The sequence below is a fragment of the Notolepis coatsorum genome (genome assembly GCF_963971535.1).
Source record: "Notolepis coatsorum genome assembly, chromosome: 3".
NCBI classification, from domain to species: Eukaryota; Metazoa; Chordata; class Actinopteri; order Aulopiformes; family Paralepididae; genus Notolepis; species Notolepis coatsorum.
Genome location: NC_140167.1, coordinates 102,286,649 through 102,311,108, shown reverse-complemented (window position 1 = coordinate 102,311,108; position 24,460 = coordinate 102,286,649). Strand labels below are relative to the sequence as shown.

The following is a 24,460-nucleotide window of genomic DNA, read 5'->3' as shown; positions in this document are numbered from 1 at the left end:
TCCGATGCTGCGATCATACAAACGCATGTTTTAGGATGGGGATTTGGTAAAATAGACGTAAAATAGACGTTACCTTTGTCAAAAGGTACACTACCATATGTTTCTTCACAAAATCATCAGGGGGGTCGTTTTCCGATGCTGCGATCATACAAACGCATGTTTTAGGATGGGGGTTCGGTAAAATAGACGTTACCTTTGTCAAAAGGTACACTACCATATGTTTCTTCACAAAATCATCGGGGGTCGTTTTCCGACACTGCGATCATACAAATGCATGTTTTATGATGGAGTTTCGGTAAAGTAGACGTAAAATAGACGTCACCTTTGTCAAAAGGTACACTACCATATGTTTCTTCACAAAATCATCGGGGGGGGGGGGGCATTTTCCGATGCTGCGATCATACAAACGCATGTTTTATGATGGAGTTTCGGTAAAGTAGACGTAAAATAGACGTTACCTTTGTTTTAGAGGTACTCCATTTCAGGGGTTTTCAAACTTTTTCATACCATGACCCCATTTTATTTAAGAATTTCTTTGGGGACCCCACATTTAATGTATTGCGCAATTTCAACGTGGAATTAAGGAATATCAAAATAAAAGCACACGTTGTTGAACTTGATCATGCATATTTATTAGAAAATGTAATTACAGCACTATGTTATCATACACATTTATAAAATGAGGCATATTTAGCCAAAATATGTTGCCAGAACATTAAAACATATATATATATATTTTTATATAATATTTTTTTACTTTCCACTGTCACCTACCCGCAACCCCAATTTGGGTCGCAACCCGTAGTTTGAGAACCACTGCTCTAGGCAATCGCCATTGTTGTCCTGCTCACAGCTGCTCGCAACCTACTAGTAGAGTGAGTCCCTAGTTGTTTGGGGGCTGGGGCCACCCACATTAAGCTGGCCCATATGCATGTTCATAAGGTAGGGGATACTGCCACCTGGTGGGATTCAATCATCATTGCAATTTCAAGGTCTCAGATGAGTCACAAAGGTCCGCGAGTGTTTAGAATGGGAAAATAAAAAAAAAATAAAAAAGGATCTAAATCGGGTTTGGTGCTCAACGGTTGGATTTGCAACCCATGAACTCTCAATTCTGTTACAGAAACATTAGGTCACATAATGCAAACCACAACATATATGTAGCAGCCTGAATATTCTACAAAGTATTCAGTAGTGCTAACTAACTGTTACTTTCCCTGTGTGTGTATAACGTGTGATTTACAGTGTTCCTTTGGATAGCCTAACAGTGTTCCTTTGGATAGCTCGCCCAGTCTAACGACGAGGTGAGGTGCTACTCTTCTCCGGCTGCAGTATGGATTACTAGCAATAACATTGAGCCCTTTTTCCCTTTCTGGAGTGGTCCTTGAGTGGGACCAGTGGAGGTTGCCAGCAGGGGGCGGAGTGGAGAGAAGCAAGCAACGAGGAAGAGGGAGTTACCTGGAGGCAAAGGGAGCAGGAAGCCCTCTTCGGCGTTGGACTTGGCCGTGAACAGTCACAGCCACAACGGGCGTGTGCTTTGGAATAGCCCCGTTGAAGAAGTTAATGAAGGAGAGCCCCGTCGGAGCAAGCGGCGGGTGATGAGAAATACTTGCTAGTGACGGGTTATCCTAGAAGTATCAGCGATAGTGTGTGAGTAAGAGAAACCGAACCCAAGGACTAACGTCTAGAGTTAACGAGACTAACGTCTAACGTTATCGGGTTATAGTAGTTACTGTGTGCGGTATAGTAGTATGCTGCTAACGGCTCCGTCTGACTTGAGTAGACTACCGGGGCGCGCGGCGCTGAAGAGACCGGTGGTATAGCCAGCCACGTTGCGTTAGCAGTGTAACCGATATAGCAGGAGGGTGCGTCGAGATTCAAAGCTTAGCTGTGTTTAGGGTAGTCATAGTATTAGCTCGCGCGACAGAAGCAAGCCAGCAACAGCAGACGTTTTCCAGACGGTACAGAGGACGCCTCTTCCCACCAGCAGAGGACGCCATACAGCACGCTCCTCCAGCTAACCACTGCCTGCTGTTCGCCCAGCCTGCTGGCTGTGCTTGCGGATCGCCGACGCCATCGAGCGGTGACAAGAGTGGGTCCGCCATCTTGGCTAAGTACTAACAGTACCACGTGTATCAACAGCAATGTCCATTGAAGTGAACGCTAACAACCAGTGTCTAAGGGGTACCCCGAACAATTTAAGCCGGCTTAGGTTAGGTTTTCTTTGGTAACGTGGGCCCACATTTACTTGGTTTTATTTTTGTTATTTGTTTATTTGATTATTTGGTTCTTGACTTCCCAATGTGTCTACATGTTATGCCTGGGTTCCCCTAGTACAAGCGGGTTAATCCCTAGTACCCCTAGTTAATCCACCCTTCTACATATAATTAATGTAAAAACTTTCCTACTATAGTAGATACTGTAATTAGTGTATTATCATTTTTTATATATTTTTTTGGTTAATCCTGAAGATGCGGAATGTACCCCAAATTCTGGAATAACCCAGAAGTAAAGAGATAGTCAACATTATTCAAGGGATTGTCCGTATAAAGAATTCAAGAATTTTTGTAAAAAAAAGTTATTTATCTTAGGCCCGGAACCACACTGCCAGCATGGCGGCTGCCTTGCTTCCACTGTATATTTAGTAGTATAGGCATAGTAACATAGTACATACTAGTACATACATACTAGTAAAAGACAGTAAGACGGTTATTATTATTATTATTATTATTATTATTATTAACACTATGATCGCCGGGGACGAGTTAAGACGTCATTCCTAGCCATGCTCATTCTGCCGAAGACGCCGTAACTCGTCTTTGATGTCAATATTTCATATTTCCTTTCCGGAGCCCTGAGACACACTGCAAAGCTCCACTCAACTCTCTAGCGGTTCAAGAGCGCCATCTGGTGGCCGATCGGCAGATCGCCAACCGGAAATGAGCCTTTGAACCGGAAGTGCTCATCCATATGTGGTCCGGGCACTCGCTATCGTTAGAGAGACTCCGTCTTGATACAGTGAACATCGATCGGTGCAAATAACTCGAAAAAACAACATGATTTGGACGTATATACTATTATACAACCTGGAAATGGATCGAGCATTTCTCCATCCCATAATAGAAAAAATTCTGTTCCACGCTCATCTGCCAGCGGCGCGAGGAAGCCATGGTAAGATTCAGCGTTATATTCTAACGTGTTCCATATAAACTGCTATGATGAACATATGACCCACTCTGGATGAATCATCTAACGCTGCCCACGGAATTATAAACGATCCCCCGCCCATCCGGTCATCATCAGATGATACGCAGTAACTTCTAGAACCTGAAATGTTTTATCTCGCGCCGATTGTTATCAAACTGTATTTCATCATCAATATAATGCATTTGGAGCTATAAATCAAGTTCTGGAGAAAGCTGCAGAAAACGATAAAAACATACTTATACTTTAGACCATATTTTAGTATGAATATGTGAATGAAAAAGTTTAACGTTGCTACACCCTGAACAATACATATAGGACATTGAATGGGCCATAATAATGGCAATTTAGCAATAGAATTTAAAAAGTTATAGCCCTGCAAAGAAGGGGAACTTCTCCATAGACAACTAGAGCTGGCGAGGGATGGTAAATTATGAATTTAACCCATGGCGATTAAAGTGTTAATAATTATATTATTATTATTATATATATATATATATTTTTTTTTTATTCATTTTGAATTAATTATTTAAGTTACACACTTGTAATGGCTTGTGTTCTCCTACCTGTATTGTAATGTTTGGTACAGTAGCCCAGCTTCTTCTCGTCTTTCATGATGAACTGAGGCAGGGTGAGCCCCTCGGACACCTGGACAGCCCCGTCCTCCAGCCACTCAAAGACCAGGTCGTTCATGGTGTAGCCGACTACAAGCGACGGCGGAGAAATGAAAGAAAATACCCATTAACTGGGATGGGACTGTGTACATATTACAAGCAGTTTGGGGGACAAGGACTCAAGCAACAAGGGCAACCTTACAAGCAATATACTGTACCAGTACTCCACTATACTGTACCAGTACTCCACTATCCCACCAGTACTCCACTATACTATACTGTACCAGTACCTCACTGTCCAATTATCTAGCAGTCTCAGTCAATGAGTCAACTAGATGTCCCCCTTGGAAGGGTGTGGGCGAAATTACTTTTCTTAAACCATAGAAACAATTCGGACTTTATAAGAATGTTCGTTTATTTGGACCTTGAAGCCCAGCATCCAACTCATCCTCTGTTACAATAATCACCAGGTGGTCAATTAACAAGGGGTTTAGCTTGTAGCTGATAGTTGGTAGTAGCTTACATCCAAGCATTAGTGGATAATGTTAGTAGAGGTCGATATGGTATCGGTAATGTTCAACCAAGTCGCCTCTGTTGATAGTTCGTTAATAGTTAGGTTGCAATTTAGCAACCGGTTCTGGATAGTGTAGCCAGACATTAGTTGGTCTGCATGTACATTCAGCCAGACGTTTAGCCAGTCTATTGTCAATAGCGTGTAGTCAGCATGTAGTCAGCGTTTCCATTAAGTCAGTTAGTACATTCAGTCAGCGTTTAGTCAGCAACGTACAATCAGACGTTAGTCAGCAACGTACAATCAGACGTTAGTCAGCAACGTACAATCAGACGTTAGTCAGCAACGTACAATCAGACGTTAGTCAGCAACGTACAATCAGACGTTAGTCAGCAACGTACAATCAGACGTTAGTCAGCAACGTACAATCAGACGTTAGTCAGCAACGTACAATCAGACGTTAGTCAGCAACGTACAATCAGACGTTAGTCAGCAACGTACAATCAGACGTTAGTCAGATTATTTACCTATACAAAGGAAAGGAAAACAAACGGCATTAGTTAATAACTAGATATATGAATTAAAGAGAAATGCGGATATTAACGGCGCATATAATGCTACGTACCGTTGGCCAGTCAATAGTTCGCCCACGGGGCTTTTCACCTTACAGTCTAGACTGAGAGTGTCACTTAAATAGCGCGATGCGCCGGCGCAGAGAGTCGCAATACGTACTCCAAAGTGCGTCCACAAGGCGGCACCAGATAATAATTAACTCATGCAATAAATGTATACAATAAATGTTACTCATGATAATAATGAAGGATAATAATGATAAATATATTGGGAAAACGTCGGATAATTCTCCACTCACTATGGTACCAGTACTCCACTATACTATACCAGTACTTTACTATGGTACCAGTATGCCACTATACTGTACCATTACTCCACTACCGCACCAGTACTTCACTGTCACAGTTCTTAGTTCATAGTTCATAGTTCTTTCTGGAGATCCCTTATAAAATGCTAGCTGTGGACAAGTAGGCTTACAATTAATGTCCATCTCAGCTTAACCCTCCTGTTATCCTTGGGGTCAATTTGACCACATTCAATGTTTAACGTATCTAAATAAATGTTTTTTGCTTATTATTTCATGACTTTTCCTAATTTAATGAGGACAAATGGGTAAACATAAAATTAATCGGTGTTCCTTGGGGTCAATTTGACCCCAGGCTGTTTTAACTGTATAAAACATATACAAATGTAAACATTTTACACATTTTTGTTTGGATTGTTTAGGGTGATATTGAGGTGACTATTACAATGCACATTTATACTTTTAGGGCCCTAATTTAACACACCATACCTGCAGTGCGAGAACCACTCATAGTTCACAAGGGGGAGGGGAGACTACCCATGAGAACTCTGATATTTCCTGTGAAATAGGGAGGGGGGATGTGCATATAACAGTAGGTTATGAATATAACCGTGTTCTATGAGTATAGTGACGCTCAGCGTCATATTGCACATATCTTACTCCAGTGCATGTGCACTGAATAAAAACTCACAATGTACCTTTACATACCAACATCCGTCTGGCCACACCCCCATCTGCTACCTATATAAGCAGGGGTGTGGCCACACACTCATCTCCTTCTCAATCTTTCACCACAAGGTAAGATCAAGGGCCGCAGTGGCGTCCTGACGCTGAGCGTCACTATACTCATAGAACACGGTTATATTCATAACCTACTGTTCTATGTCGTAGAGCTTCCGCTCAGCGTCATATTGCACAACAGGCGCTCGACAAATGTACCCCACTGAGGCCCCCCACAACCATCAGAACCGGGGAGGACCGAGCCCCCCGACCCTCCCTAATGGAGGGATACCCTCCCTATTGGAGGACGGGAGGGAGACGGATCCGACCGTGCGAAGAGGAACTCGAGCAACTTAACGCACAGGGTGAGCAGACCGTGGCTTGACCCCACGACTACGCACACGCACAACCCGCATGCCACCAGGGAACGAACGGAAGGAACAAACCTTGTTACCGCCCCCAAAATCACGGGGTCAAGAGCAAAGCTCAACCCTGTGGCAAGGCCGTAGCAGCGGAGCGCGAAGGAAGACCCAGACCCAGAAGGGACTGGATCCCCCCGGAAAAAGGGGGCCCGGAGAAGCCAATGACGCCACAGCATCAAGACCTCACCAGGCGGTCACTAGTGACACCGCCCCCCACATCGCCAGCGTATTCGGACAGGGCCCACCAAGAGCAGGCCCTTCCCCCCACTAGCACGCCGCCTGGCTCACTGACCCTGGCATACTCAGGCAGTCAGCATGGCTGTAACTCGAAGCACTCAAGAGGCTACACTACAGCGGGAGCAGGCAGCGCACCGGGGAGACGACCCCCAAAAAGAGGCCGATCCCTCAAGCCAGGCAGCAGGCACTTGACCCGAGCCTGGAGCACTGCGGACGAGACAGGCGCCAAAGGGGTCAACTGAAAACAGCACCCCGGCGGAAGGGGCGTATGCTGGCATTGTTGAGCACCATGTCAAAGCCTCCACCAAAAATCCCTGACGCTCTAGAGGGGCCGAGGCAGAGAAGGCTGACACGATTGGCAGACGTCATGAACGTGCAGGGGCACACTCAAACGGGTAACCCGGGAGTTGACTCCGCTCCAACACACCAGGGAATCAACCACCCTCTTAGTTCAACATGAGGTGGTTGTTCCTATAACCCCTCAGGAAAAAACTCCAAAACACACCTGCGGGTATACACTGGCTATACCGCAGTACAAGTGTTTCAGTTTTCAAAAAGGGGTTATCCCAGGCCTACGGGTCGACGAAAACAACTTCGGACCGGGCCCGGCGGACTGGGACGTACACAGGGATGCCAGAGGAGTACTATAAAAACCACCTCAACAGCCCCCTCTCAGCCATGCATAAGCGAGAGAAGCGAGGGGCGAAAAGAATGGAGAACGAACATCTCCATAATATCAAACCCTGTGACACCCGGGCCGACCCGGCATTTTTCCCCTTGAAAAAAGCACAAGTCCCTCAGGGTACCAGAACAGCAGATCTGCGTCCCCGGCGGACAACGGGTTAACTGACCTGGACCAGCGTGACCAGAACCAGTCCTGTGCCCTAATCACGCCGACATCCCCAACTCTAGGAGGGGGGTAGGTATGCGTGTCGATCTAAAACATTATAGAGGGCGCCACCCAGACGGTCCTGTTCGTACCGCGCTCAGTGGCCCACCCCAAGGGTGTGAGACCCCTCTACCTATGCTTTGGTCTATTCCGTTAACATCCCCCAGATATGAACGAGAATTCGTCGAGACAAACCTAGTAAACTGGCGCTTGGAAGAGACAAACTCCATCCCAGTTGCCCCAGAAAAACGCTGTTTTAATGATGAGCAACCAAGGCGCACAAGCCTCATGCGTGATTCCTATCAGAAACACCCAGGGCCAGCACTATGTACACGTCGAGACCCAAAACACATCAATGGATAGTCTAACAAGACACCAGATACCGTTCCTCCAAGCCGCCTGGGGGAACGACAAGAAGCCGCTTTTTTAATTTTACATTTTTTCAGAAAAAATAATACGGACATGGGTCCCATGCGACGCGGCTGAGGGAAAACACCACCCCGTCAACCACACTTCATAAGAGGGGACGGTGAGCGACGTACCCCTATGACGGGGGGAAACCCATGACTCAACAGACCTGTAAGGCGAGGAGTCAGGGAAACCCTAAACAATACCCCGTCCACCTACTCCAAAAAGGAGAGGACGGGGAACCCCCAGAGAGACTTCCCACGTGAGCTGTATAGATTGAAAAGACATATTCCAGCATTGAGCTATGTAACAATTGGGTTAGGACTCTCCGAGGAGGAGCTCTGAACTCCCCGAGGAGAAGACTCCGAACACTAGAGGAGGAGGCTCTGACCCAATACACACACTACCAGTAGGGAGCAGCGCAGAAGAACCACGTCTCTACTGCGTTGCATCACCCACCAAGCTCAATAATCGAATTGAATTGAATCGAATACACATACAACAGAGCAGAACTCCTTTTCGAAGTTCTACTCACCTTGACAATCTGAGGAGGAGGCTCTGAAACTCTGAGGAGGCTCCCTCACTGGGAGGGAGGGTCCGAACTCACAGAAGGCTCTTCTCCCTGAAGAAGAGCTCTGTGAGGAGGAGGCTCTGAAAACTCCCTGAAACAGAACCATAACATGGAACCTGAACAACTCACGGAAGTCTTACCAATAGAAACACGCCCAGTGACGTACTCTATGGCGGGGGAATTTCCGCGGTGCACACACCCAATCTTTCAAGGCGTGGGTCCAGAAAAAGGAGAGGAGGGGGGGGAAGCCCCAGGGAAAAACCGGGGGGGGTCACCCCTCCCTACCTTACCCTTGATACGACCAGGTTGAACAGGTACCCCTGTTAATATGTGAACACGCTGTTCATTGTCATCACAGGCTGAGAGAAGAATTTATTCCTCAATCACATGTCACTAAGCATAGCTTCACAGGTTAATTAACCCACTTAGTTGTGAGTTCAACCACGTTACTAACGTTACATGAACACACATGTTCTCATCACAACTAACCAGTTCATTTTTACACACGTAAAAAACAACGCCGATTTTCTAGGTAGAGAGAAGCTATACCAGTGACAAGACAATTCACACACAACACGCGTCGTATCCTCAATGTATTGCAGCAACACACGTTTTGGAAAACATCGTTATTACAAAACATTTAGAAGGGAAGGAAAGAAGAAGTGTTAAGTCCGGCAGGACTCCTACCTTCCTTGTTCTTCTGTTTTCCTTTCTTCAGCTAAATACTTTCTTTCCCACGTCAAGTGATTGGTATACAGGCACTCTCTTGTGGTGAAATTTGAGAAGGAGATGAGTGTGTGGCCACACCCCTGCTTATATAGGTAGCAGATGGGGGTGTGGCCAGACGGATGTTGGTATGTAAAGGTACATTGTGAAGTTTTTATTCAGTGCACATGCACTGGAGTGAGATATGTGCAATATGACGCTGAGCGGAAGCTCTACGACATAGAACCCACTTTGCGAGAACTCTGATATTTCCTGCAACATGGGGGCGAGGCCATATGGGCATCATATCCACATAGCGAGAACTCTGACATATCCAGCAACATGGGGACATAGGATTCCTGCAAGGACATTGGTAGTTTACGCAACATAGGGGAGCAGCAAACATAAATGCTTGTATAGCAGCCTTCTAATCCATTTATCTTGGTGGTCTGTGTGGTTTCTCTTCATGTTGTCTCTAAATAGAAAATTACCTTGAAGAAAAGGTTTTCTGCCAGTGAAGTTTTGTCACAGTTCTTTGATGGTGAAAGTGACATAGAAGAGAATGTGTCTGAGACCCTGATTATGAGACATCCTCCTCTGATGAGAATGAGACCCTTAGTGCAGATGCTCCTGTTGTCTCTCAACCACAAGCAGACACGTTACTTTCCCAAAACGGTTATCGGTTCTGAAGTTATCATGGTCCCACTCCCCACTTGAATAACAGGGTAGGCTTAATGCTGCTAATATCATAAAAATGGTTCCAGGCCCCACCAGATATGCTGTCAACAATGTCCAAGACATAAAGTCAGCAATTGAGCTCTTCATAACACCATTAGTTGAGAAGGATATACTTGACGAATTTAGAGGGGAGGCGCGTGTATGATGGGACCCACTTGCAAGCCTACATTGGGTTTCTCATTTTAGCAGGATAGTACAAATTAAAAGGAGGAGCAACAGCAAGCCTTTGGAATGCTGACACTGGAAGGGCAATATTTCCAAGACATTCCATATCGCTGCTGTCGGGACAAAACCTCATAACTCCAAAAACCCAACTTTTCAGCAGATGAAAAAAACGAACACAGATTTGAGGGTGAATAGAGTTAGGAGGTTTAGACAGATGATCGGTTTAATGCTTTCCCATTGTTTAAACTTTGTAAAACCCACACACACATATGTAGGATGATCTACGGAGTTGATTTATATAATAAAAAAATAAATAAAAAAATTGAGTTATGAGGTTTTGTCCCGACAGCAGCGATATTATATCTTGTGTCATACGCTTTGATGACAGAGAAATGAGACCGGGCCGACGAGAGCATGACAAACTCGCAGCAAAGATCTCTCTTTAAAATGTTATGTCAATCAGTAAGATTTTATGGTGATTTATATATTTTTTTTCGATAGTCACATAATATAATAATAATATATACATAATAATATATATTCTGGATGTATAATGGGGTGGGGGGGGAGGGGTAATGTTTTATTGAAATGGTTATTTAGGTAGTCAACAAAGAAACATAAAGCACCTGAAACATACATTTGGGTAACAGTTTTGATTATGATCATTTTCTGGAGGTTTAAACTGCTGGGGTCAAAATGACCCAAGGATAAATGGTGTAAAGTCAATTTGAGGATAACAGGAGGGTTAAATTACTACATACCTCAACCTATTGTCTACCCATATAACACTGTATGATATCCATGTACAATAATACTGTATATACATATATTTATCTATATCTGCATATATTCCTGTCCATATACATACCAGTATACATACCCACTCTGTGCACTGTACACACTGTATATACTATATATCTGTATATATCCCATATCTACTCTTATTAGTTATACCACTGGCCAGTATGGCTTACTACTATAGTGTATTTATACTAGTTGTATCACTGTACACAATAATACTGTACAATGTACATACATCAGATTAGTTCAGTAGCTTCACTTGTTACACTGTATATTGTTAATGCACTTTACTGTTATCTTGCACTAATGCCAACCTTCATTGTACTGTACTTGTATCTAATCCAATCGAATTGAAACAGGGCCTGTGGGGCAGGAGAGCGGGGCAACGATACTCACAACTCTCCAGCTGCATCGTGCAGGTTTGGGAGTCCATCGGAAAGTTCTTGAGATCCATTGGACAGGACAGAATCAGAGTCAGCCTAGAGTATAAGATGGATAAAGAGGATACTGTCAACACACTGTGCCAGGGGATGTTCATACACAGTATTTGTACACGGTACATATCAATATAATAATAATAATAATAATATTTGTTTTATGCCATTGGTGGATGCTTTTTTCCAAGGAACTGTGAGAACATGCGGTACAATGTGGGCGGCCCTCCGGGGAAACTTAACCTCGACCCTTGTGGGGTTAGTGCCATGCTCTACCCGTTGATCTAAACACATAACAGACCTCCTGACCATGGAGGTGTTGGCTCTACACAGAGAATGGAACCCTTAACCGAGGCGGCACCATTCAGCTCCTACACCTAAGCAAATCGCAAAAATCATTCACACCGAATGCTGTAATGCTGACGTCAAAACCCTTACATGACCAAAGCAACCTCCAACACCACATTAGCACACCTGCAGTAGTTCCACGATCTGTGTTTAACATGGACCTCTCAGCTGTCCTCTCCTCTCCTAGACTGAATGCTCTTCTCTCTCTCTCTCTCTCTCTCTCTCTCTCTCTCTCTCTCTCTCTCTCTCTCTCTCTCTCTTCACCCTCCTCCTCTGAGATAGTCCTCTGACACACAGCGTGTGGGATTCTGTCCATCGTGTCCCCATCACACTTTCATTATTGGCCCTTATTGGCCCTGAGATGCACTGCCGTCTGCGGCCCGCTCCCTGCATCACTCTCATGAACGGAGGGATGGTGGCTCACCGCCTCTCATCTCCCTGCAGCCGGACCCCCGTCTCCCTCTGCACCTGGGCTCCGCTCTGTCCCTCGGAAACTTGCCGCTCCACCAAATGGACTCTGAATTGATCTTATGTGATATAATCACCGTGCCGTTGGAGAGAAAAGCCAAATGCCTGCCTGGCACGACCAGAGTTACATTGAAATGAAATCAAATGTATTTCTTGTAGTTGAGATTTGCAGCTGATTTGGCAAAAGGGGCCCCACTGCTACATCTACTAAACATGAACATGTTAAATGTTTAATAAGATTACTTATTGATTTATTGAATAGTATGTAATGAACAGATTGATTGATTGACTGACTAACGTATTTATTTTACAAATGAAAATACAATATATACCCACAAGCACATTGCATTAAAATGATCAGTATTACACAACAAAGTCACCCGACTTGTTTCTATTGTGGTTCCAAGATCAGGCAGGCAGATGGCCAGAGAATAGATTCAAGATACAAGATGCAAGAGGTTTATTCCTCACATACATACACAAGACATATAGTGAAATGAAGGTGGCCATGCCGCGGACTAAGCGTCTGTCTACCACCGCAGAGACACTGGTATCGAATCCGGCTGTCGGCGGTGCCTCCGGCTTGGCCGGTCGTCACACTGACACAATTGGCAGTGTCAGCGGGAGGGGAGCCGGTGGGGTGGTAATCTGGTCGTTGTAAACAGCGACTCCTACAGGTCGGTCAGGGTAGCCTGCACAGCGAGGAAGGGATCTGGGTGAGGTAGTGTGCCCTCCCACGCATTACACTCGCCCAATGAGAGTCCTCGCTGCCAGGTGAAAAGAGGCTGCTGGCTATCTCCTATGTATCGGAGGAAGCATGTGATGATGGTCTTCAGGGCTCCCTAGACCGGCAAGTAGGGGGCAAATGCGCGCAACAACGAGGAAGGGTTATTGGCATAACGACTCAATTGGGACGGGAGGAGAATACAAGAAAAATAGGAGGAGAAAAAGTGGATACAAAATAAATAATAATAGAATAAAATAGAATAGAAATAAAATAGACGGGATAAAAGTACTAAGATAAAATACAAAAGGTAATGAGTCCTATCGTACACTATTATACAATATACAGTTATACTCTATACTCTATGTCACTATGCTGTATGAATACAGCCAGACAAGCAGGAGACTGACAGGAGAGAGAAAGATTGTGTACACATGACATGTGCCTTTAGCCTGCTTCGCCGCCAGGATGCCCCCAAAGGCTTTGGGATGTTTTTTTAAATGAATCTCTCTCACTGATCACATTAAATTCAATTAGATCCACTGATATGCAGACATCAGCTAGGAGAATGGACTCATGTAGGCCTTTGCGTTTCTCCCCCACTCAGTTGTTATGCAGATTCTAAACAATACTCTTGGGATTAGCTTCTCCACAGCGAGCGTCACCATTTTGTTGCAGTTACCCGTGCCTTTGTAGAATCCCGATTGTACACTGCAAAAAAAATCTCTCCATTTTATAGTGTTTTTTAAGCTTATATTGAGTCTCAAAATAATTTTTTTTAAATGTATCTGCCAAGGAGGTGAGGCAAGTTAACTTTGTTCCAAAAGCAAAGCAAAATTATCTGGAAACAGGAATGACCTGCTTAATTTCAAGATAGTATCTCTTTCAGTTCAGTTACGTTGGGAATTCACCAGATTTGTTTCACTAGTTTTATTTAGGCTATAAAGCTTTTAACTTTCAATATGCATGTGAGCAATACTTGTTGAAATGGGGATTGTTTCTTTTTGCAGTGTTATCTCAGCTGCGTTTGATCTGGGAGCTGTAGCTCAAGAGACGAGAAGCAAAGTGGTTCTGGAGAAGAGATCACTGTTGATATTAATCCCATTCAAAGCTGCATACCGTGGATGGCCAGTCTTTGATGTAAGGAGCAATCTGTGAGCACGGCCCCAGGGTAAAACCACACTGAATTAGACTCTAGATTATCTGCTACAGTCTATTCCTTTATTCAGATCCCCATTAGCAGCTACCAAGGTACAGTAGAAACTATTCTTCCTGGGGTCCTCATAAAATAAATAAAATAAAAAATACAACAACTATTTGACATCTTATAAAACAACTTCTGTAGAACCACACATTTTGCAACTGCAAAGCATGCTGGGATAGAGTAAGTATTGTACTGTCTCTGTGCTGACCCCCTGCAGTAGTCTCGGTGGCAGCATTTGAGCGGATTCTCACACACACACACACACACACACGCACGCACACACACACACACACACACACACACACACGCACACACACACACTCTTAGCTGTCCATCGTGTTCAATGATGACGCTTGCTCCAGGGATGGGGAGAGGGGGGGGGGGTTAGCGACGCCGCCGCTGGTGCCACTTCTCGTGGGCGTTGAGTCCGATCCTTGAGCCGCACACCCGTCCACAGATGGCGCAAGGGAAGCCAGATACCTGGGGGATGCCAGCCGCCCGCTGGTGTCGTTGCGTGCGCCTCTCAGATCTTCGGTCTTGGTTCGTTTGGTGTATTTGGGAAACTGCAGTGGCACAAGTGACTTGCCAGGCTGATCTGTCGAGTGCCAGAGTTTCAAGCTGCGTGATGTTTGCACACTTTAGGAGGTCCCTGGTGTCGTCCTTAAAGCGTCTCTTTTGGCCTCCAGCAGCCCGCTTTGCTCCTCTCAGTAGGCCATAGAGGACTTGGCGGGGCAGGCGGTGGTCAGGCATACGTATCGTATAGGGTGGTCAGGCCCTATCCAATAAAGATGTTTTTTGGCCACAGCTGCGGCCATACAGATTGAGTTGGTGTTGTTGAGGATGTCTGTGTGCGGGACTCGATCTTCCCAGGTCAGGCCGAGGATCCTTTGGAGGCAACGTATGTGGAAGGCCTCCAGGTTGGTGATGTGCCGGCAGTACGGGGTCCAGGATTCTGCTCCATAGAGCAGAGTGGAGAGACATACTGCGTTGTAAATGGCAACCTTGGTGCTGATCTTCAGGTTTCGGTTTTCAAAAACCCTGCTGCGTAGGCGTCCAAAGGATGATGCCGCTTTATTGATACGTGTGTGTATCTCCGCGTCAAGGGAGCAGCATGAGGACAGAGTGGAGCCGAGGTAGGTGAAATGATCCACTGTTTTGAGTGGAACACCGTTTATGTGAAAACTGGGAGGTGTAGAGGTTCGGGAAGTGAGTTGGGACATAACTTCGGTTTTTTGTATGTTGACCTGGAGACCGAAGGATTGGTACAGGCTGGATATGGTGTCGAGAGCATGCTGCATAGACTCTGGACTGTGAGCTAAGATGGCACAGTCATCAGCGTACTGTAGCTCACATACTTGGCAGGATTTTGTCTTTGTGTGTGCCTGGAGCCGGCGGATGTTGAAGAGACTACCATCAAGGCGGTATTGCACATGGACACCGTCTTCATGTCCCAGGGCTCGGTGGAAGAGGCAGGTGACGGCAGCGAGGAGGAGATTAAAGAGCACCGGAGCCAAGACACAGCCCTGCTTCACCCCAACATTAACCATAAAGGATTCTGACTGGAGTGACACACACACACACACACACACACACACACACACACACACACACACACACACACACACACACACACACACACACACACACACACACACACACACACACACACACACACACACACACACACACACAGACGCTACTGGATGCATTAGATCCAGGCTAGTAGTAGTAGTAGTAGTAGTATTAGTAGTAGTAGAGTAGTAGTAGTAGTAGTAGTACCAGTAGTAGTAGTAGTAGTAGTAGTAGTACCAGCTACTACTGCTACTACTACTACTACTACTACTACTACTACTACTACTACTACTACTACTACTACTACTACCTCCTCCTGCATTCCTGTGTGTTAGTTGGTTGGATCCACTACACTCCGGTTACTTACTACTGAACGGACGTGTTTTTGCGGACCTCCCAAACTTTCAAACTTTAGACTGTTTTCTTTCTTTTTACCATCTTTTAACCAGTGATCTTAACTGATCACTGTGACTTTTGCTCTTATCGTTTATACTGTTGGATTTATTGGTTTTATGTGACTTCTTACTGGACGTGACCTAAAGCTATCGGCGCTTGTTGTTGCCATAGCTACAGCTACACGCTACAGTACTCACAGTGCTGAGCTCCCCCGAGGAAATGGCTCCAACATCAGATGTCGCAGAGATGCGAACGGAACTGAAGAACATCGAGATACTAGTAGTGGATCTTCTCAAGCGTCAAACGGAGCTAATGTCCAAGCTGGCTAGCATGGAACAAGCGGACGCAGGCTGCACCAGCAGTCCCTCCTGGGCGACAGTGGTGAGGGGCCGACGGAAGCTCTCCCTTCCTCTCTATGATCCCGTTGATTCACCTCAACTATCAAACCGATTCAATCCTCTTTGTAGTGATTCCAGCATCCTTGGCTCTCCTTCGTTTCCGTCTCCTGCTGCTAGTAGTGTAGCTTTGCTCAAAGACTATCCGAGGATAGCTACTAGCCTAGCTACTAGCCAGGCTCCAAGCGAAGCTACCAGGACGACGGCCCTCTCCAGCTCACAACTCAACCATGGAAGTATATCTGCGCCCCGGAGCAGAAAGCGCTCTGCCCTGTTTGCTCTCGCATCGCCAAGCTCCCCAGACTCACGCGATGGGTCCGACTCCCCAAAGTTTAAACGCCCTCGTCTGCGGTGCTCTGCAGCACATACCAGGATGATCATTCAAACGGCGAGTGTCATCGATGGAAATGCCGCTGTGAATGAGCCCCTCCTCACGGCGCTGCTGCCCGACCAACCGTCTAACTCCGCCAGCAATGCAGACGCTACTCCTGCGGCTTTTCACCATAGAAACCTGGCCATCTACGACGGGGAATGCATCCAGGAACAGCCAGAGATCCTACTCATCGGAGATTCCATCACCAGGTTTTTGCAAATACCACACGGCATTACGTATTGTTTTTCCGGTTTAAAAGTTACTGACTTACTGGAGTGTACTCCCGAAATCATCGAGAGATATCCGTCCGCCCACACCGTTATTATTCATATCGGAGCAAATGACGTAATGGCTAGACAATCCGTTAAACTCCAATCTGACTTTGAATCACTAATACTCACTATTGAAAGCCTGGGTAAAATATGCATTGTGTCTGGCCCCATTCCATCCATAGGTCGTGGATCTGAGCGATTTAGCCGTCTGTTCTGGTTGCACAAATGGCTACAGACCCACTGTACTACTATAGGACTTTGCTATATAAATAACTTTGATCTGCTCTGGTCCAGGAAAGACCATTACAGACCCGATGGCATCCATCCAAACATATCAGGGGTAAATGTGCTAATACATAACGTCATACAAAGTATAGCATCACTGGCCTGACAACCAACCATATCTAGCTCTGTAGACTATATACAGAAGCAGCCTAAACTACAAAAAAACACGTTGAGTGTCATCCCGATTCTGATCACCAAAAGACTAATCAATTACTCATTATCACGTCCCATATGTAAATCTAACCTTATCAATATCAGTGTTCAACCACAGACTATCTCACACCCCACTACAGAACCCGTACAGCTAAAACTAGCACTGTTCAACGTTAGAGCGCTGAAACAAAAATCATTTCTGATAAATGAACTCATAGTAAAACATGGTGTACATTGTATGTTTTTAGTAGAGACATGGTTAGACAATATCACTGGTGTAGCAACACTGATTGAGACCTGCCCTTCCAATTTTAAATTCTATCAATCAAACAGACAGAGTGGGAGGGGAGGAGGAATAGCAGCAATCATCTCCACTCAATTTGTGTGCAATGATATTGACCTGGGAACATTTTTATCATTTGAATACCTTGCTATTGTATTGAAAACAGAAATGCCAGTAATATGTGTGACATTGTATCGACCACCAAGGTACTCGCCACTCTTCATACAGGAATTTTCAGAACTCATATCGATCTGCATTACCAGGTATGATAGAATCATTCTTAATGGAGATCTAAATATTCATATCAACAAAAAGGATGACCCCAGGGGTTGTGAGTTTCTGAACCTACTGGACAGTTTTGGACTGATGCAACATGTTCACGAGGCCACCCACCAACATGGCAACACTCTGGACCTACTAATAACAACAGGGCTAAACATTGAGAATATATCAGTAAAACAAATTCCAATTTCTGACCATTATTGTGTGTTCTATGGTACAAGCCTAATATTACATAAGACCAGAAGCGAATTCCTAGTTCACAGAAGGCTTCTGGACGCTAGAGCTGAAGCAAAATTCTCTAGTATGATGAAATCATACGACCAATGCAGTAAATCCTCCTTAAATCAGCAAGTGCAAAACTTCCACAACACCTTGTCAACCGTGTTAGATACTGTTGCCCCTCTAAAGGTTAAAAAGGTAAAAACTGATAGAATCTCTCCATGGCTAAATAAAACCAATGTTAAAGATAACAAGAGAAAATGTAGGATAGCCGAGCGAAAATGGAGGAAACTCAAACTCACAGCTCACTTTAATTTATACAAAGACGCCATGGGCGCATACAATAAGGCAATACAACTTGCGAGAAAGGAATATTTTTCCAAAATGATCTCAGAAAATATGGGTAACTCGAGGGTACTTTTTTCCACCATTGACCGGCTGATTAACATACCACCCCCCCATATACCGCAGCAATCAGCCACAAAATGTGAAGAGTTCGCAGTTTTCTTTAATGAAAAAATATCATTGATTAGAGCAAGCATTACCGCTGATATGGATCTGGCTATGAGTGAAACCCCACCTGAGATAACTATGGGGGAATTCACATGTATTACATTACCTGACCTCTGTAAGATTGTCTCTGAGTGTAATTCCGCCACCTCCTGCCTCGATCCTATACCAACAGCATTTCTCAAGCGGGTGTTTGATAGTGTCTCAAATCATGTCCTTGAAATCATAAATATGTCTCTTCAAACAGGCACTTTTCCAGATGCATTTAAAACAGCTGTAGTAAAACCACTACTAAAGAAAACAAACTTAGATGTAAACGAACTAAAAAGCTATAGGCCAATATCGAACCTTCCATTTATCAGCAAGATATTAGAAAAGATAGTCTCAGTACAAATAAACTCCTTTCTCAAAGATAATAACATCATGGATGAACTACAATCAGGTTTCAGAACAAATCACAGCACTGAAACTGCCCTTACCAAAATAGTTAGCGACCTCAGGCTAAACTCCGATGCTGGCAAAGTCTCAATTCTTGTCCTATTGGACCTTAGTGCAGCGTTCGATACGATTGACCATAATATCTTGATCAGTCGTCTAGAAAGACTGGTTGGCTTTTCCGATCATGTACTAAATTGGCTCATAACATACATTAAGGGAAGAAGGTTCTATGTTAAGCTTGGAGACAATGTATCCGAGGAACATAACAGCAATTTTGGAGTCGCACAAGGAAGCTGCCTTGGTCCATTACTCTTCTCACTATATATGCTGCCCCTCGGGGACATCATTCGAGACCACAATGTATGCTTCCATAGTTATGCTGATGATACACAACTATATATCTCCGCAGAACCAAATAACACTACAGCCATACAGTCCATTACAAATTGTCTGTTAGCAATAAACAAGTGGATGAACAATAACTTCCTAAAATTAAACGAAAGCAAGACCGAAATCCTATTGATCGGCCCAAAAGCGAAAAGGGAAGTGCTTTGTAAAAACCTGGGGAGTCTGTCATCCTATGTAAAGACTGAGGTTACAAGCCTAGGTGTCATCTTGGACTCAGACCTGACCTTTAAGTCTCATATAAATAAGGCCATGAAAACGTCATTCTTCCACCTAAGAAACATAGCGAAAGTAAGACCTTTCGTAAATAAAAAGGATGCAGAGAAACTTATTCATGCTTTTGTATCAAGTCGGCTTGACTATTGTAATGCACTGTTCACTGGTCTTCCCAAAGCAACCATTGGGAAGCTTCAGCTTATCCAAAACTCTGCAGCTCGATTACTAACTCATACAAGGAGAAGAGAACATATCACTCCAGTCCTGGCCACTCTGCACTGGCTTCCAATAACTCATAGAATTGATTTTAAGGTCCTTTTCCTAACATATAAAGCTCTTAATGAGCAAGGCCCAAAATACATAGCAAATTCCCTAGTTAGTTATCTGCCCTCAAGAACGCTACGGTCATCCACTACAGGTTTACTAGACACGCCCAGAAACCAAAAAAGGATAGGAAGTATGGCATTTGCCAACTATGCCCCAAAACTATGGAACACACTACCAACACACATCAGAAACGCCAGCTCTATACACATTTTTAAAGGAAAATTAAAAACGTACCTATACAGTCTAGCTTACAAATAGTTATGGCTTGGAAAAACCTGATGGATCCATGAGGCTAGGATAAGCCTTGTGGACCCAACTTTTTAGATGAAGGAACGGGTACATAGGAGACACGCCTCCAGTTTTTCAAAAGTTTTTGACACGCCTCAGCTTCTGAGCTGAAGGAGTGTTTTTGCGGACCTCCCAAACTTTCAAACTTTTTAGATGAAGGAATGGGTACAATAGGAGACACGCCTCCAGTTTTTCAAACGTTTTTGACACACCTCAGCTTCTGAGCTGAAGGCGTGTTTTTGCGGACCTCCCAAACTTTCAAACTTTTTAGATGAAGGAATGGGTACAATAGGAGACACGCCTCCAGTTTTTCAAAAGTTTTTGACACGCCTCAGCTTCTGAGCTGAAGGCGTGTTTCTGCGGACCTCCCAAACTTTCAAACTTTAGACTGTTTTCTTTATGCGTTTTTCTTTTTCTTTCTTTCTACCACAAGACGCGGCCACTGATGGGTCCATGGGACTTGGATAAGTCCTGTGGACCCAACTCTGGCCACTGACCACATGAGCGAACGGGTACATACGCACACAATACACGGCCACTGATGGATCCGTGGGACTTGGTAAAGCACTATGGACCCAACTATGACCACTGATAAAAACGTAACTACACTAGCATTATAAGACCTAAACATTGCTACCTACCATACAAGTGCATTGGTTTAGTGCATTTCCGGTTGCCACTGAGCGGAAATGTTTGTGCGGACCTGTTCTCCCAAACTGGTAAGCAAATGACTGTTTTTACGTTATTTTCATTTTTACGTTACTATTATTATTATTATTATTATTATTATTATTTTTTTTAACATTGATCTTAACTGATCACTATGACTTTATTGCTTTTATCGTTATATATGCCTATAATTGTGTACAGCACTTTGAGCTACATGACATGTATGAAAGGTGCTTTATAAATACTTACTTACTTACTTACTTACTTACTACTACTACTACTACTCTACTACTACTAATACTACTACTACTACTACTACTACTACTACTACTACTACTACTACTACTACTACTACTACTACTACTACTACTACTATACTGCTACTACTACTACTACTACTACTCTACTACTACTACTACTACTACTACTACTACTACTACTACTACTACTACTACTACTACTACTACTACTACTATACTGCTACTACTACTACTACTACTACTACTACTACTACTACTACTACTACTACTACTACTACTACTACTACTACTACTACTATACTGCTACTACTACTACTACTACTACTACTACTACTACTACTACTACTACTACTACTACTACTACTACTACTACTACTACTACTACTATACTGCTACTACTACTACTATTGCCACTACTGCTGCTGCTACTACTACTACTACTGCTGCTACTGCTACTACTACTACTACTATTGCCACTACTGCTGCTGCTACTACTACTACTGCTGCTACTGCTACCAACACTGCTGGATATATAACAACTTGACATGTACCACACATCTGACCTGATGCTGTAAAGTACGTTGCCATTCTTGAAGATCCTCAGCAGCTTGTTGTCTGTGGTGACGTCGTGGAAGTTGGCGCCCTTCTCGTTGGCGAAGAAGAGGTCAGGCTTCCAGATGGAGTCGAGCATGGAGGGGTCCAGGTCCAGAGAGGATTCTGGGTATTTAGTGTATGCCAGACGAGGATCACTCCACTTCTGCCGCAGGAAGATGTTCACCCTGTAGTCCTGTGGGGATGACGATTAACTTCACATACAGTCTTTGAAATGGGTTTTTAGATTTAACCTTTTCAGGTGTGAATTTTGGAAACTGAACATTCTAACTATAACTGCCACAATGGCTACAGTACCAGCCGTTTAAAGCTATAGAATCTTAAATTTCTCAGATTAGAACTAAGACTTGCACCTGAAAGGGTTAAAATGGCGTGTATTGTTAAAGAGGCATTCACCTTTAATACTGTACATCTGAACTCAAGATGATTTGCCAGATTACGGTTATGGTCTTTTAGACGGTTATTTAGACATGTTGTTGTAATGCTTTGCTTGGATTTGAATTGGTAAACCATTCACTGTATACAGCAACTTACTAACTAACCTTATCCCTCCAGAAATCTTTAGGCTATGCTAATTTTCCTTTTACATCAATATCATGTTATTGAGTCGTAGTTAACGCAAGGATTCAGCATCCTTGTATGACGTCACATGATCAAATTCCAACTCATCAATATCTTGCAAACTAAATTATTTTGTGCAAGACTGTTTTGGGGATCTATGAGGCTGTGTGTAAAATAAATCAGCATTGTTTTATTTATAAATTGTTGGTGAAGTGCCCCTTTAATCTAATACAATACATCACGTATACTAGGTCCACCAAATATAATGCAGTCAAACATAAACTGTTTACATTTGAAGAGTTTCATTCCAAAATTAGATATCGACCATTTGAATACTGTAAATGTGACATTCACTCTAACATGATGATTGCTGGAATTAAAGTGAAAACCATTCTAATAAATTGCTGGTGGTATGAGTGCACTTTAAAGGTGCACTCAGTAAGATCCCAATCTTTTGGAATGAGGACCATGTAGACTGAATTGTGTACAACAATTATGTGGAATAAGCACGTAAGAATGACTACTATTATGATAGAATGAGGACCATTATAAACGTGTAAACTCAACAATAGGAAAACAGTACATGGTCCAGTCTACATGGCCCTCATTCTGAATAATCAAAGATCTTACAAAGTACAATTTTAAAAAGTGTACTTACAAAATAGCAAACATTTTGAGAATGCAATATCTCCCAATTTATTTAGTTTTGTAATGTAAGCCTTCATTTCCTGTTCCAGTCATGCCATCTCATTCACACATTTACTAAATAAAGCAAAAACACAAGTATTCAATAATAATCCAGCAACAAATCATAGAGGAATATGTATTTCAGAAACAGTTCTGTATGAAATGTTTGCATAATGATAAACGATAGCGTGAAAGATGAAGGGCGTATGAGACTCAATGCATGTCTAAACATTTCTAACTCACCAAGCAACACCATCATAGATTCCAAAAATGATCTATTTGGGGAATTAGGTTTTCTCATGGATCACTATTGCTGCCATAGTTGCCATGATGGTAAATAGATGATGTTTATTGTAAGCGAATGGTTGACAAAAGGAAAACATATTTAGAAGATGCAGTTAGTATCAAATCGTGCAGGCTTCTACACAATTCGGTTGACTAACATTACATGATAATGGGAATGCCATTGAAATGCCTTGCTACACTGTATATAATTGGCGGTTTCCAAATATCCATGTTGTGTCCAAAAGCAAATTCCTTGACAATCTCACGCAATTGGATGCAAATGAACATCCTTATATTGCAAACATTTATAAATATATATTGTATATAAAAAAAAATGTCATTACTTTACTTCATTGCAAATGCATTGATGGTACCCTGTGAATGAGCTTCAAAAGAGAATCCCAGGTTAAATCCAGTTTACCCCTTGGGGCGGTCTGGGATCTTCAGACACTGATCAATCTCTTCTGCCTCTCAGGCCTGGAGCCGTATAAAGCCTCCCGCCCCCCACAGGTATTGGCTGCAGTTAAAGTGAATTATTCGCCACCGTTCAATTGTATGAATTATTAAACCGGGACTAATTTAACACATGTTCAAGGGGGGGATGCTGTGGGAGTTGGGTATTGTGAGAGATTTCCTTCTCACCACTAGATACAAAGTCCCATGACTCCAACACACGCCCCATGGAACCCGCCAATAGTTGGTCATGAGCAGTAAGACTCCTGTTTTTATACATAATCAGATTGTTTTTAGTAATACTGTGCACGAGCATTACACTAGAGGTTCCAGTAGTGGGCAGCTTGAATTGCCAGGTCCTAGAACCAGCGCTCTGGGGAGATCTTTTATTTTTAGAGCATTAACTCTGTGGAATGGCCTGCCTCGGAACCTCTGCTGCATTTACAGTAGATTCACTTTTAAAAAGAATCTTAAATAGT

At 43.6% G+C, this 24,460-nt stretch overlaps 1 protein-coding gene across 1 annotated transcript in view; it reads right to left on the bottom strand.

Moving 5' to 3' along the window:
* glra2 (glycine receptor, alpha 2) overlaps positions 1 to 24,460 on the bottom strand; it is a gene marked incomplete at both ends in the record, with an annotated part of 66,963 nt that overhangs the window by 16,121 nt on the left and 26,382 nt on the right. The window contains 3 exons of the mRNA XM_084310927.1: positions 3,771 to 3,908; positions 11,259 to 11,341; positions 21,947 to 22,170. Coding sequence (XP_084167053.1) covers positions 3,771 to 3,908; positions 11,259 to 11,341; positions 21,947 to 22,170 — 445 coding nt within the window. The remainder of the gene's footprint in view (positions 1 to 3,770; positions 3,909 to 11,258; positions 11,342 to 21,946; positions 22,171 to 24,460) is intronic.